The 16,764-nt window shown below is 40.7% G+C and overlaps 1 protein-coding gene across 4 annotated transcripts in view; it reads left to right on the forward strand.

The window, feature by feature from the left end:
• nphp4 (nephronophthisis 4) overlaps positions 1-16,764 on the forward strand; it is a 185,863-nt gene that overhangs the window by 143,158 nt on the left and 25,941 nt on the right. For all 4 annotated transcript variants that reach the window (XM_039800113.1, XM_039800114.1, XM_039800117.1 and 1 more), the window contains 3 exons: positions 3,004-3,164; positions 4,073-4,256; positions 15,180-15,314. In XM_039800113.1, coding sequence (XP_039656047.1) covers positions 3,004-3,164; positions 4,073-4,256; positions 15,180-15,314 — 480 coding nt within the window. The remainder of the gene's footprint in view (positions 1-3,003; positions 3,165-4,072; positions 4,257-15,179; positions 15,315-16,764) is intronic.

Consider the following 16,764-nt stretch of genomic DNA (forward strand, 5'->3'; position numbering starts at 1 on the left):
CTCCCGCTCTCCTTCTGTGCTCTCATCGCCACCAGTCCACTGCACACAAGCCCAGAGCATGCTGGGTGAACTAATGGTCCAAGTGGAGAGAGTTGGCGAATGGTTGGGGAGAGGGGGAGGGGGAGGTGAAGGAGTCTGTGTGGGTTAGGGAAAAAGACTTCTTAAGCAGCACAGAAATATCAAGACTGCTTTGGTCTTTGTCTCTTTATCATTTTCTTGAATACTGCCAAACAGGTCTGTAATAGCCTCATACTGTTGTCACTGTTGTCTACTTTAGATAAAATGGAGGTGCCCCTTTTCAGTTTTTGTTCCTTTTTATTTTATTTTAGATATCTAAAAAAATTTTTTATTTAATTTAGATATTTTAGATATAGAAAAACCATTCCAGCGTGGGTGGATTTTACTCAGCACCTGTCTGTGGAACCTTCACTTTAACCTTCCTCACCTCACTTTAATGAGCTGCAACCCGCTCAGATTAATTGAAGTGTCTCATTCATTCCATTTTTGTGTTAGCGCGACACCATGGTGATTCGGTCTATTACTGTATGTAACAAAATAATCTAAGCTCCAGGACAGGAGCAGACATCTGTGAACACCAGACCAAAACCAGACACACACACACACACACACACACACACACACACACACACACACACACACACACACACACACACGGACCACTTGCTATAATGTAACTAAAGTTCTACACAAGTAAGGGACCTTTGAGCTTTGATTATTTTCTTGCATAAGATAAAGTCATATTGACAAGAAGAGAGGTCCTTAAAATGCTTTTTAAGATTGAAATTTGAAAATCAGCAATGTGAGGCATAGGCATAACAGCTAATTAATGGACCTTGTGGGGAGAGTGTTTTCTCAAAATCAGGCGCAGGTATGTTAGACTAGAATTCTTTAATCTATCTGTCACTTGAAAGTACTTGAAAGTGTCAAAAGCTAAACCTAAAAAGATCTAATAAGTGATTTGAAAGGATTCAGGTATTAAAAGTTTATTAAAGACTGCATGGGGGCTTTGATAGGGAGTTGCAGGAATGCTTTGGGGGAGAACTGTAGGAGTTGAGTTGGCTTTTAGACCCACACTCACACCTTTGATACATGCACGCCGTAACATTAACACAGTGCTGTGGGGTTGGCTTTGGTTTGGCCTGCAGCTGAATGATTTTACCCACTAACCAGCTGAGTTGGATCACCGATGGGGTCCGTTTCATTTGAGTTATTTGAAGTTAGAGGAGTTATTTGAAGTTAGAGGAGTTATTTGAAGTTAGAGGATGAGTCAGATTTTATGTTGGTGGATCGCAGAACTGTCATCAGAAGCTTGTTTTACATTCTCAAAATCAGTCTGGGCTTTTACTCTGATCTGATTTAATCAAAATGAAATGGCTGGTGTCCATGTGACCTTTCAGGAGTGGGCAAAATAACAAATGGCTAACGATATCAATGCTAAATATGTAAAGAGATTTACGGCTGCCCATTGTCCTCAGAACAGCTTCAGTCCTCAAACTGTGTGTATAGTATTTTCTTCAAAAAGAAAAAAACCTTTCTTCTGAGTGATGAAGAGGGGAATTAACTCCTCTTAAGGGTCCAGTAAGGATGTGCTGATTAAAGCCATGACTTTATGCCCCTGTTCATAAAATCACTCTTGAGGTTTTCTGGCTATGTTAGGCACCATTATCATCTTGAATTATGGGAACCCTAAGGTGTTTCTGATTTGCTGAAATGGCCTCATACTCCCTGGTTATTGTACTCCCATGCAGCGCAATCATCAGACCTAATGACTCCCAGTAGATGGCTACTGCACCAGTTCAGATCTGTCCACAAGGTTGACAGCTGGTTACAGACATTATGGCTCTTCCTCCAAATTCAAGGCCATCTGGATCAAGGCAAAAGGCAAAAATAATGATCAGATTGGGGACTTTTTTATCCACGTTGTGTATTTTTATCAACTTGCCATTGCATTAATGCAGGGTATCATACAAATGGCGGCCAAATTAAAGGGTGATTTAGTGTTGCACTTCCATAAAGATAGAAAGAAATATGAGATACGGACAAAACACAGGGTCCTACACTTCCCACGTCTTCCAAATTTTGTTTGCAACACTATTTTCATTATCAATTAATCTGCTGAATACTTCCTTGATTAATATTTTGGTCTGTAAAATGTCAGCAAAGCAACATAATGCTTTTCTTTAACCAGATTCAAATGTCTTGATTTCCTCGACTATCACTGCAATACTTCAATATCATTCAATTTCATATGGAATAAGTTATATAAAAGCAGCACATGTCCACAATTGACAAGGTAAAATGAGGAATGTTTGGATAAAAAAATGATTTAAACTGTTAAGCGTTTATTAAAATACTTGCCAGTTACTTTTCTGTCAATCAACTAATCGAATAATCAGCTAACCATTAGAGCTCTACGTCCAAGCTTGGGATTCAAGGTTGTGGCTGTAACCAATCCTAACCAGTAGATCCACATGATTATATGTGTCAGTTGAAACAGAAGCTATAGTGGTTGCTAGGAGCAGATAACAACACTTTTAATTTTTGTTTTATGACAATATAACTCATATATAACTTTTATATGTAAAAGTTGTTATTCATGTAGGTTGACTTAGAACAACCAATACAGCTGCATCTATCTCATCCATGTTTTTCTCCTATTTTTAGTGGATGTAGCTCGGTAGCTATCTCTGTAGGAAGTTGATGTCCTAACTCTTAATGATGATGATTTGATCTATTTTTACTCAATGTTGCACTGTACAGTACCTTGTTACCATGATTTTGAAAGGTGCTTTATAAATAAAGTTTACTTACTTACTTACTTGCTTACTACTTACTACGAAGCTCTGAGAGGCTGATTGGTTTTCCAGCTGGAGGAAACCGCCTTCAATTACCATAACATCACATATTTTAATCATATTATTCATTTTTGAACAGTGTATGTGTTTATCCCTCCATGCTGAAGTCTCCTCTCTCTTTGTCCAGGCTCTCCCGGTCTGCAGGTGCAGTTCACAGTAGATGAGGGTTTCTTGAGGCCTGGAGAGAAGCGCTGGTTCCTGCGCTACCTGGCCCTCCACACCATGCACATCGACATCTGGGACAGCGACTCATTGCTCCTCATAGGTTCCACTGCCATCGAGCTCAAGGTAAAAGACTGAGGTTGACTTTTCATTCAGATGTATGGAGATGAAAGTGATCATTTGTCATTATTAGTTCTAGTATTACTCACAAACTCTTAATTTCCACTGACGTGGTGTTCTCACAAGAACCTCCCAGAGTTAAGCATCAACAAAAGAAAAAACACATCCTACTTACACATGCATTGTCAATTCGTGACACACCTTCACTGTAACGCAGTGCATCTGTCATGGATTCACGCAGCGTTTCCAGATTGCTTAAACACATTTGTGTTTGAGTGAACCAAGTGTTGCAGAGAAAACTGCTTTTGATAATAGAATGTCAAATACAAAAACTACTCCTACCTACCTAGTTTTCCTCAAATACACAAAAGAGACATTTCCTAATACATGTTATAAATGGTTTTACTCTGTGTCTACTGGGACAAGAACAAATACAAATGATTATATTTTATGAGATTTGCAAATGTATTGGAGGCTTAACAAACCAAGTGCTATTTAATTTTGCTCCCTGTGTACTCTGTGTTGAAGGATTTGACCGAAGCAAGTTTCCCTCCTATTTTAATCCCGAAAGTAAAAACGAACCACACATATAAGGGTTTTTTAATTGAGGTCTTTTCAACTCTGCTATTTATTTATTGGATAGAAACTTTCTTGCCAACCTTCATGTAGAATTGATTTGTTTAGCAATTTGGTGAAATTTGTAAAGCATTTAATAAGGAAAAAATAAAGGAGTAGTTTACAGTTGGGCAGTGCTGTTTTGACTATATTCATTCATTTAGCAATAACTCCCATTCCTAGTGTATATGTGCTTTTAATTTTCTTGCTAGTCTGTCTTAATTTAATCATCACTGATGAGCACAATTGTGTTTAATGCATCTCATTTCCTTTTCTCCTACTGTATTTTGCATCCCCAGTACATGTTGCGTCAGGGTAAATCGGCAGTGCAGGCCCTTCACGAGGTGGAGGTGCTGACCACTGATTACGTGGGAGAGGACACCCCGCTGACGAGCGCGGATGTGGGCCAACGGCCAAACCTCAGCCCCATGACGGTCCACACCATTATCAGGGGCCGGCTGCACATACGCACAGGCAACATAGGCAAGTACTGCAAGGCTGTTTTTGACACTGGAAGTTCTTATTTGCCAGATACTGACATGCCCATGGCTAACATCAACATAGAATATCAACAGATGGACAGACCAACCAAACAAACTTCCTTAGCTGTGACAAAATGATCTCAACTCAAGGTCCACCTACTAACCTTTTTAGAGCTTTCACTGCATTGAACTGGTACACGTGGCATTGTGTGACCAAAGTATGGAATTTTGGTTGATATTATTTTTGGCACACATATTGATCTCAAGGCCAAGAATAAACCTCCATGCTTAACCTCCTTAGGCTCTTCTTCATGAATAATCAATGATTCTTATTCCCTGATTGTGCTGATTGTACAAGTCATCAGGTGGCCGCGGGTCCTTAAAAAGTCTTCAATCACTTTTCCTAACAAATAAGGCCTTAAAAAGTATTAAATTGTCTTAAATTCAGACTGGATAGCTCTTAAATATTTTTGTGTCATGTCACCGAAGAACGAGTATTCTTGGTTAAGGTCGGTGCCTGGAAATGTTTATGAAGCGAACTGCGTTATGTGTCGGAAGAATTTCAAACTTGGGACAATGGGGATCAGAGCGGAGGAATGACTCATGATTGTTAATGGATATATGCGAGAGCCTTTTGTTATTGTGCTCCCAGATACGGTACTAGGTACTGATGAATAAGCATAACATGCTGTATGGTTAATGCACTTGCATGGAGTATTGAATGAAGTATTAGGTACGAATTTGTCTGACCAGCCAGGTAGTTGTCTCACTTTGTGTTGCTGTTAGCCCATACTCCTGTGGAGAAACTTTGTTGGGACACAGAGGAGGGTTGAGAGTGAATGCATGGACTGAGGGATGTCGTGAAAAGCTTGTTCCCAAAACATGAAGGTAATTGTAAAGAAAGCCGTGAAATTGTATTTGTTCTAGCTTTCAAAAGAAAATCCAGTTTCATTATCACCCAAATCTTCTTCTGCCTCTGAAATATTTACAAGTCATATTCCATTTGGAGCCTCAGATTATGAAGTAATGTTGTCTGTTTACTTTGATTGATGTGTAGACTGTCTCCCCAGGGCTGCTGCTGCTGCTGCTGTTGAAAGTTCCCATTTTCTGAAGGTGTGCAGGCTTGCAAAGCAAACACTGTGCCAAAGTGAAATATCTTGATGTGATAGTTCCACTCCGTCTAGCAACTGAGCACCTTTTTTTTCTTCCTTCACACTCATCCAATTTGGGCCTGGTGTGCCCCTGCGGTGCGATGGCAGCTGACAATAGCTTCCTCACCATTAATCAACTGTTGAAACTGATACTCCCTCTCATAAACAATGCATCATTCTCTGGGCCTCAGAAACTCTGCATAGTGCCATTGTTGGGGCTAAATATGCCAGCACTTATCACTCAAAGTAGGTTGAGAGCACAGTGGGTTATTGGGTGTGCTGGGGATGGGTGGTGGGGGGGGGGGGGAGGTTGTGCCTGGCATGTAAATTCCAATCAAGGCTCAGATATCCATCAGGCGCTTTGGCCGACAGTCAGAATCAATTTGCGGAGGGAGGACTCGCAAGCACTTTTCTTTGTTTCTGGTTCCGTCTGTCGCTACCTTTCTTACACTTCACACTTCTCTCTTTGCTCTTTATCACTGTCTTCCTGTTTTCTCCTTTTCATCAATTTACCTCTTACCCGTCTATCCCACACTCTCTCTTCCACCCTCAATTTTATTTAGAGATTTGTTTTCTTCTCTCACCTTTTCTCTCTTTCTTTGCGCATGTCATCAAGCTGTAATAAATAATACAGCTTGCGCTCTTATTCGGTGGGTGGTAAAATTATGTGAAGCTCGGTCATTTAAGCTCACTGTGTGAATCAGAAGTTACTCACGACAGATGGATTTGCTGTATGAAGACTTTGACAGAAATTTTATAGGAAGGACACGCACGCACGCATGCACACACACACACAAGCATGTGTGCATATAAAATCACTCACACATACCAAGAAGACATGCACTCATGCATGCAGGCAGACATATAGACAGACAGGTGTAGCAGAGCGTGGACAGGATGTGTGATGAGGCAGGGTGGCAGAAATGAGAGGCGGACAGGTAGAGTATATCACTGACATCATGTGAGAACCCTGCAACTCCAATTTTTGTGATTCTCAAGTTCAATAGAAGGATTACATGGCTTTTCTATGGATTGGAAAAATTCTAATACACCTAAATCCCGACTGGATGGACTCAAAAATGCACACTCAATGACAGGCTATATTTCTGTGTTGACAGTGTGCAGATACAGTTTTTGGATTCAGCTCGAGAGGTTAAGGAAGGTTGCTTGAAAAAGGTTGATGACACAGTGTGAGAGAAGAGAAGATTTGTGTGGCAGTGTGACAGGAAGGGTAGCTAAAGCAGTGAAAGCTTCTTTTTTTTTCAGTGAGCCTGAAATTTCATTTTGTTGTGAGGATCTTGTTGATTTAGATTTATGTGCTGATTTAATTTTATTCATGCATTGTTATATGATAATGTTGACTAGTTTAATGTGTACCATTGGGCCAATATGGGCCAAGGGCCTTTTATTAGCTCAATTGCAGGCTTTATTTGAAACAGGCTTATGTAGGACAGAGGCCCTTTTCTAATTTCCCTTATTACTATTATAGTTTAGTCCCCTCTGTCTTCTGATCTGCTCCTGTTCTCATTTGTTGTTGATTCTGCTCGCTATAAATGCAATCTCAAATTCCTTCATGTTTACCTGTTGTTTTGATAAATTAAGCATTTATTAGTACAACACAGTCATGTGTACTGTTCTGCTGCAAGTTTTCTCTTTCCCGATTGTTTTCAACTACTATTTCCAGTTACTTTGAATTTACCTTTTTTGTTTTTGCTGTTAAGCAACTGTCAATGAAACTCAACACTTTGTGTACAGATTTATCATAAAAAAACACCTTTCATTGACTCACAGGTCATAATCCCTCCCATTCCCGATTAGCTTTTGATTTGAAACAATTGCAGGAAGTGTTAAATTCCAGTGACAGCAACTTAAATAGCACAATAGAAAAATGGCATAATGGAAGTGATTTAAATTTATTAGGAGAGTGGTGAGTATAGCATGTAGTTGCGCTGACCGAATTTTTGCTGTAGAAATTCTGCATTTACCATATAAACCATGGTGTTACATAGTCAACCTAAAATGAATATAAGATTTTTTTTTAAATTAGTTACATGATAATATGTTTTAATTTTTAATAATCATGTGGATCTCTCCCACCCCCTCACCCCCCATCTATGCCATATTCACAAGCAATGCAGTCCTGACCACATACTGCTCCCTCCCTTTTCTAATTTTACGTGTTTCAGTCATGCATGCTATTAATCATGTCTTTGCTTCGCCCCCGTTGGGAATTAGACTTCATTGGAAAAAGTGAGTGGCAGAGTGGCATTTCCAAATGAAAAAGAGTGAAACACCAAATGATATCCTTTTTAATCATCACAAAGGTGGGATTGACAAGTAATTAATTAAATGGTAATGATATACGCTGTCAGGCCTATTCAATCATTCTGTAAAGCAGCTTTTATTAATAGCGTCATAAGGCCCAAAGAAATTGGCTTAATCTGAATAATAGAGAGTTGTGAAAACGTGGCTCGAACATGGGGGGTTTGGTTTTGCTGTGGTATGAGGTCTTGATGAAGAAAAAAAGCACAGAGAACAGAGAACTGTAGGAGCAGATGAGGAGTGTATAAACCATGACGACCTCCTGCTTGTCCCATGAAACTGATCAACTGGTGAATCCAGACGAAAGCTACTATGCTTTATTGATTTCATCTGCTTAATCCACGTGAACTCTGAGTGGAAAATAAAGATAGAGGCAGGGGAAGAGATACATTAACCTGAACACAGTTGAAAACTGTGCAAGAGCTCAACGTTTGAAAGCTGGTCATTTTTTTTAATTATTATTATTTTTTAAGATTATTTTTTGGGCTTTTCCGCCTTTAATTTTGACAGGACAGCTAGGTGAGAAAGGGGAGAGAGAAGGGGGGAAGACATGCAGGAAATTGTCACAGGTCGGATTCGAACCCTGGACCTCTGCGTCGAGGCATAAACCTCTAAGTATACGTGCTACCCACTGAGCAACCCAGCCACAAAAGCTGGTACTTTTTAGCACCTGTCGACATAATTACATAGACAAAAGCCTGCTGAGTCAAAGCACAATCCTCAGTATGTGTGAGCAGCTCTGTCCCAAAGATGATAAATAAAAAAAAATAATAAAACATTGAATAATATTTGTAATTCATGATGTCATTGTGTCATCATGATGTAAAGCACAGACAGATACTGTGGATTAATTGATGACCTTTTGTAATATATTATCTCTCTTAAACAAACAGGCAAGCAAACACAAATATATAGATGGCAGATGGATAAAAGTAAAGGAAGGGTGACATAAAAAAGTAAAGAATGAAAGAAACAAGGAAAGGCAAACCATTTTCATACATTTGAGGCTGTAGAACAAGTTAACAAACCATATGACAAAGGGATGTATACTGATCTCAAAAGAAATGGTGCCTTCATTGGTATTCGGTATGCTCTCACTGTGTTTATTAAGTTGTGTCTGCATGTCTGCATTACCATTTACCTGCCAGCAGCGGGACCTGAGGAGGGCAATGTTGTTCAGTCTCTATGTCCATTCCTTTTATCCAAAGTGAGCTTTGAATTTAATGTTCCCTGGATGATAGTTCCTAATGATTTTGGTGACATCCCTTAACCATTCACCTAGTTGGCTATGTACAAAAACAAAATGTAGCACTCTTACTGTATGTAAGAGCTTGTTGACCGTGAGAATGACAATGTAAGAGATTTATTTCACTCATCAGTCCACAGTTGTTTCGTTAGGACGGTTCCTGCCATTTCAGCTCTTCACACGTTCGCTGCACTTAGCGCTCTGCTGCTCTGTCTCCTCAGATAAGGGCCTTTCAGACCAATGACAGCAATGGCACCGCTTTCGCTCTGAAACCCAATGTGTCCAATGGCTTGCACTGCGCCAAGACAGTTTCGCTGCATCGAGCAAAGCACAGCAGCAGTACGCTTCCGATTGAACTTTGAGCACAGGGCGCTGTAGATGTGTGCTAAACCCAGTGGCGAGCACAAACCGCGTTTGGTCTGAAAGGGGTGCCCCTGCTCCTCCATCTTCTCATTCAATCCATTGTTATAAAAGTATTGATTAGGGCAACTGTAAGGCAACAAATTATAATAATAATATAATAACTTTAAATGACACACATTTTTTTGACTGGACCTAAATTATGATGTGTGAGCCAAGGCTGCAGCTGTTTATATAATAGATTTTGATGCTTTTTATGGTCAAAAAAATGAAGACAGTGAGCACTTTCAACTTGGAAAGATTTTGGTAATATTTGCCTGCAGTAAAAAGGTCCACATCTGACAGAAGGGCTATGATATGAACTATTGATATGACTGACTTTTGCTGTGTGTATCGTTGTGTATAGTTTTTCACACACACACACCAACACACACACACACACACACACACACACACACACACACACACACACACACACACACACACACACACACACACACACACACACACACACACACACATAAACAGAAAGCATGTATCTGCTTCAGCACAGTAGAGAAGACGGATTAGAACCTTCTCCAGACCTCACACTACTCCTCATCTGCAGCTTCCTGATAAGCCCTGGAGAGACTGACTGTTGAAGCAGGAAAGATTAGACAGAATTCTGCTTAAAACTGCCACCAGTGGAACAAAATATCAGTGAAATTTACTTAACAATTAGTTTAGCCAGGAGGCTTCCCTAAGGGGTGCACATATAGTATGTCTCACTCATTAAAAGCTCTTGCTGTTGGCGCTTCAAGGCCCAACTTTTGTAACCTTGCTTTTAGCCCTGAGGTGAGAGGGAATCTGCTTATTCTGAAAGGTCAGTGGCCTAAAACGGGGAGGCAGAATAAATCGAATATTGCAGACTACTTTGAAACCCCCTTGGTGCTTGCTCCCATTTGTTCTGGGGCCCAGTAAATCAGTGGTATGTTGTGGCCTTAACCTCAAGAACTGCCAGCAGAGCAAAGAGGGCGGGCAGGTGGGGTAGTGCAGAGTAGGGTTATTTTCATGCAACAGAGAGAGGTAGTCAATAAATTTGATAGAGTTCAGCCCCCTGGCACTTTGTTCACAATTACTCTCCTCCCCACAGACAGCTCAGAGCAGCAAACGCTGTGCTGAGCTTTCTCTCCGCAACACAAACCAGGAGTATTAGCTTACATTTCAGTGATCAGGATCATCGGCTCTGTCTTAACAATCTGCAGTTAGGGACGGATATTGTGACTGAGAGTAAGACATCCACGTTAACCTGGATTAGCGCTAAAGTAGGTATGATCTGATGAGCCTAATGATGGTTCTAGTGATAGCCGATTAATTAAAATGATTGACTGATTAAATCAGAGGGTCATAATTGGGTTCATCATCAGTTTGTTTTATTGTGGCCAAGTAGCACCGTGTGTTCATCTTATCATGTCCTTGCAGGCTTATTGTATAATTCTATCCATCATCAAAGCATTTCACGACACAGAAGAAAGCAGGCTAAAAGGCCCATAATGAGGAATTGGGAACGAGATCTCTATGGCTTTGTTATTGATTGAAGATATTTATGCCACAGCAGAAGTAATGTCTTCACAGTAATTTTTGGGAAAAATAACTTAAACAAATACATTCGGCTGAGTCGTGTGGCCTGGGAAGGGTGATGGATGATGAGGGGAATGCATTGGGACAGCAGGCACCTCACCCATTAATCTGCAGAACTGCCCTGTCTGTGTCTGTTTGCATGGCAACACCAGCTCCCCATTACTCATTTAGCTGCCGCCTATTATCAGTTTGTTGATGAAGGAGTTTGCCTCTAAAAGATTTGGAGGGTACTTTTGGCTCCCCTTCTGAAACTCCAACAGGCTCACTGAGGTGTGAGTTCTGGGCGGTAAAGCCACTTAATTGCGGCACTTGCCATATTTCATATGAAAGCACCTTGGATGAGGAATTGCAGAGCCTCTCAGAAAATGCAAAAAAATCTTACACCGCAATTAAGTACCTCAATCGGGTATGTTGTGATGTTCCAATGCCTAGAATTGGATGGGAGTAATGGGAGCATTGTGTCAAAGTGCACTGTAATTTAAAGAGCCGCAAAAGTTTTAATTACTTCTTCAGTCAGCCGTTGTAAATTGCATCTAACGGATTGCATGTGTTGGCCTCGGTATACCTGTAAATTGCACAAAACAAGTCTTTTGACCTGTGGTATTTGAAAATGCTCTTGTGTAGATGGCACATGGCTGCAGGCTGGTGTTGTGGCTCTGTGAGAAATTATCTGTCACACTTCCATTACCGGGCATTTTGCGCATTAAGCTGTTCAAAAACATAAGCAAGCCTTTCCCACAGCTACTGTACTGTAGGGGCTCTGCGCAGTATGAATTAATTTAGGAAGAAAACCTTATTATCAACCATTATTTACGGTCTTTGGAGAAGTGCATCCAGGAGTGCTTACTTATCCACTTGCCTTTTACAAAGAGGGGGGAAATGATGATTTTGCCATTTAGGAGCTGAAAGGGAGACACACTAGGTTTAAAGCTAAAGGCAGTCTGGTTATCAAGAGGACTGTTTTGCAGGATAATTCCAAATTGTCAGCAAGGCCATTCAAACAATGGCAAATAATGCTTCTGTAATGACATGGCAGGATAATTCAAAAGAAAGATCTGTAATGATGTGGTCAGCCCCCGCCTCCAGAAATATGAATAGCTGGTTGCAGGATATATTTAACATCTTTATGCTGAATTGTCTTACTGTGTCTCTGACACGTCCAGCTCTTAGCCAAATCGGACAGAGGCTAAAACTCACCATCAATCAGCATGACATGTCGTCGCGTTGCAAGCTTTCGGGGTCCAGACCTCCCTGGCATTTTCAGGCCACTAATTAATCGCTGTAGGCTTGTCTTCATGTATTGATCCTGCCTTGAGCTTTCTAAATCCTCAATCCGACCAAGTAGTTACAGGAACGTAGTTATAGGAACAGTCCACTTCTAAACAGTTCTACTAACTACTCTCCCCCAAAACCGTTTTTTCCATTTGCATTCACACTGGCCAAGTGGCCATAGGAACTGGTAGGAGGGGTAAGGGAGTGACGGTCTTTATAGCGTTGTCACTTGACTTTAGCGCCGCATACAACAACAAACCATCATGGAGGAGGCCATCGGAATGTTCGTGCCTTGCTGGGATCCTCATAACAGAGTTCGAACGGCGGCGTTTAAAGACTAGGCTGGAGTACTTAACAGAGAAACACAGAAGACGAAGGCTCCAGCGTAATATAATCCTAATTAATATGATGGAAGAAGATATAAGAGCAGAGCGCAACAGGCAAACGAAACAATGGGTAAGTTTAACTAGCATTAACTGTTAGCTGGTTGAATGCGTGTTGTTTGTCTTATGAGCATACGTAGGCGAATTGCAACAAACCGTGAAGAATATGTACTGTTTGTGTTTCAGATGTTGCTAGGTCACTAAGGGTTTCTATGTGGAAAAGGGAAAAGAGTAGACCTTGCCCTGAAGTAGGAGCTGAAAGAGTTACAGGAACTGCGGTCAGAGGAATTAATATTGGCCATTAATAAAAAAAAAAGGGTTCTAGAACGTTATGTTCTAGGAACTGCAAAAATCCCTCCGGTCGGAAAGGGACTTAAGCCAGGGTTTAACCTGGACTGTGTTCACTTTGGCACGGTCTACAATGAAAATGCAATGTTTCACATGTGACTTCAAAGAGAACTTTGGCCTAAAGCTGATTTATTTTTTATTTTTTTGTAACTAACTAGCCAGATCTGGCTTCAGATCCCAGTTTGGCTCATTACTTCAAAAAGTGGCAAAGACTCGACTCTCAAGCCACTGCTGGATTTACACAGATCTGGAATTAAATAGAATTAATCAAATCAAGTGTTACAGAAATAACTTGCTTCTATCAGTTATTATCCTGATACTGATTGTGTATTAGCATAACCTCAGGCATAATGTACGATCAAACAACAGGCAAGGCTCATATTCCTTATTGAAACCGCTGTAGGGGAGCTTTCTCACTGGTTAAGTTCTTTTGCTCATTAGCAACCACTGTGATTCAAACTATTGGAAAAAATGGGCAAGCAGTGTCATCAAACCAAACACATGTAATGACACCCAGGTTCAGAGTCTTAATCCCAGCAGTTATAGACCTGCAGTTCCAACCTGCCCCACCCATCAAGAAGAAAAGTAAATGCTGATGTGTCATTGTATGTCCCCTGGCCTCCAGGACTGTCCTCCTGGATAATTTGGACAGGGAAGGTCTTTAGCTATTGTATTTGTCCCCGAAAAAACCTTGAAGAAAAAAAGACAGAAAACAATAAAAAAGATTTAAAAAAACAGGGCTCCAGACTGCAACCAAAATGATCATATGTACGACCATTTTTTGTGAGTAAGCGAGGTAAAATTTCCTGTGCTACTATCATTGATGCCCCCATCGGCACTTGGTACACAGCGCGTGATGCTATGATATTCCCATTCCAACAAACTGGAATTATACCGTGTACAATTTAAAAAAACTAACCAAATTAATAATTCTCAATAATTTATTAGGTATAGGTCCGGACCGGACCGCGGTGCGCCTATCAGTGACCTCAGGGAGGACGAAGACAAATGGCTGGTTAACAAGGGGGGTGCATGCAAAGGGTGCAGATCATCTGCTGGTGTGAGCAACTGAGAAAGGTGCACCAGTGCTACCAGTGGAAAAGTTAGTTAGTCCAAATCTATCATTTGCATAATAGTTAGCTACTCAGGTTAACACTCAGGCCTGCTTGTCAGTTTTGATCAGTTTACAAAGCTTACTGGTACTCTTGTTTGAGGGGTAGAAGTAACAAAAATGTATTGATAAAATGGAAATGATGTAAATGCATGCAAATAAATTATTAAATTGTTAGATTAATTTAAAGCTGATTTAATTAAAACAGTATAGGTATGATGAAAACAGAGCGAGTTGCATAATTTCCCCCCATCTTACATTCATCATTCACAATACAAAATTTTCATTTATCATTTAAGAAAAGTGGCCTCAAGGTTGGGAAATGTATGTAAATTGAAAAATAGTCTGATAAATTGTCAGTTGATTTGATAAACTTGATTGACATTTTATATGTAACAATGTTGCTCTGATAATCAACTTGGCTGTGTTCTGCGCAGTAGTGATCAGACGGTGGAGCCGTGGTATCGAAGTCCCGCCCATACACCCGCCGGATCAATCGCGAGTCAATCAAAGCTGTCAATCATGACGTTTCATTCTGTTTTTTTTTTTTATTTGTTTTTTTTAAACACTCATTGCCTGCAATTGGCGCAAGTGTTAAACTCGCAGCAGCTATTTATTTTCTTGCTGGTTGGCATGTATACAGCTGGTCTGATAATGACCAAAGGCCTCTTGTGGAGAATCTGCAGCCTGTCAAAAGTAAAAAAGTTGGGTGGTATGCGGTGCTTCACAGGGCAGTGGTGGCCTAAAGGTTAGAGAAGCGAGCTTGTGACTGGAGGTCGTCGGTTCAATCCCCAGACTGACAGGATAAAATATGGGTGGGGAAAGTGAAAAAGCAGCGCTAGTCCCTCCCCTCATTATTACCACTGAGGTGCCCTTGAGCAAGGCCATTAACCCCAACCGCTCCAAGTGGAGCTGCTCAGTGGCCAGCAGATCAGACTGTGGTTGTGCTGGGCTGTTTCCAGGTATGAATGTGTAACTGTGTGAATGTGACAGGTCGTTGTTCTCAATCGGCTCACCTGGATAAATAAAGGTTAAATCAAAAAACGAAACATGTAGCTATAATCAGATACAAGATTCCAACTGTAACACAAACTGTATTTCTCTTCTACAGGGTGCCAAGTAGATCCTAGCAGGAGGAGGGCAGCAGACGTGATGCCGTCTCATTCTCACATCATCACACCTCGTGAAGTCACTGGGGGCTTCAGAGGAGGAAGCCTTTCCTCCAGAAACATCCTCCAACTCAATGGCAAGCACTTTAATCCACAGCCCACTGAATTCTGTCAATGTTAATGTACTAACATATCAATTAACTTAACTTTCATTTTCATTAGCTGTGTGCAGTTCATGTTTTTCTCTACTTAGTGTATGTCTAAGCACGTGTGTGTGTGTGTGTGTGTGTGTGTGTGTGTGTGTGTGTGTGTGTGTGTGTGTGTGTGTGTGTGTGTGTGTGTGTGTGTGTGTGTGTGTGTGTTCGTTCTACGTCACGGAGCAATTAATGTCTTTCATTTGGCCGGTGACCATGCTTCTGCTTTTATCAACTCGACCAGATCCATTTCACATTCTGTCTCTTGGCTGCACCACTGAACCACTCAATTTTCAGCCTAATTGAGCTTGCAGAAGGATCTCTGGTGGCTAGCCACAGTCAGTGTTTGTATTTTGTGTGTGTGTGTGTGTGTGTGTGTGCGCGCGCTACTCTGCTTGGACTGCGCATGCTGGGGGAAACCAATTTGTTCCTCAATTAGGCAAGTCGTCACCAGTCAACTGGTGTGTATTCCTAAATTTGTCCTTAACATGTGGACTATGAATCAAACACACACACACACACACACACACACACACATATATATATATATATATGGGCATGTTTTTATTTCAGTTAGCCTAATAGCTGGTTTGATTTGCATTGAGAGATGATTTTATGGAAAGTACCCCATGCCAATCTCTAGGTATGGTGAAGGGTAGGTGATGATGTGGGGCTATTTTAATTCCAAAGGCCAAGGGAACTTTATCAGGATGCATAGTATCCTGGATCCATGAAATAACTGGCCTTTAAAAATAAACATCTGCCTGTCTCTATGGGAATTTAACATAGGGGTGTACTTACTTATGCCCCCTGTATTTTAAGGAAGAACATTTATTTATTTATGATACATTATTCATTCACAAAGAAAATTGGTATCCTTAAAGATTGGATTTTTCCTAATTTTTTTAATGAAGGCATTAAGATCAATTTGCAAAAGATGATTTTTTATTCCTCTTTTTAGTCAACTTTAGCATGGGTGTCCTAATTTTTTCACATGACTGTAAACATCAGGAGCTGAAAACAAGGAGATAATTACTTCTAGTGATATGAAATAAGTCTGGCAGATCTAGAGAGAACAGGCCTTAGAAATGGTATTTATTGAATTATATTTCACACATATTTGTTCATAGCACAATAAATATTCATACACTGATTAAAAAAATAATTATTAAAGGTCCCATGACATGGTGCTCTTTGGATGCTTTTATATAGGCCTTAGTGGTCCCCTAATAATGTATCTGAAGTCTCTTTCTCGAAATTCAGCCTTGGTGCAGAATTACAGCCACTACAGCCAGTCCCACAATGAGCTTTCCTTAGTATGTGCCATTTCTGTGTCTGTAGCTATTGAGGAGGAGAGAGGGGGGTGGCAAGGTGGAGGGTGGGGGTGTGGCCT

Source organism: Perca fluviatilis, chromosome 5, assembly GCF_010015445.1.
Source record: "Perca fluviatilis chromosome 5, GENO_Pfluv_1.0, whole genome shotgun sequence".
Classification (NCBI taxonomy): domain Eukaryota; kingdom Metazoa; phylum Chordata; class Actinopteri; order Perciformes; family Percidae; genus Perca; species Perca fluviatilis.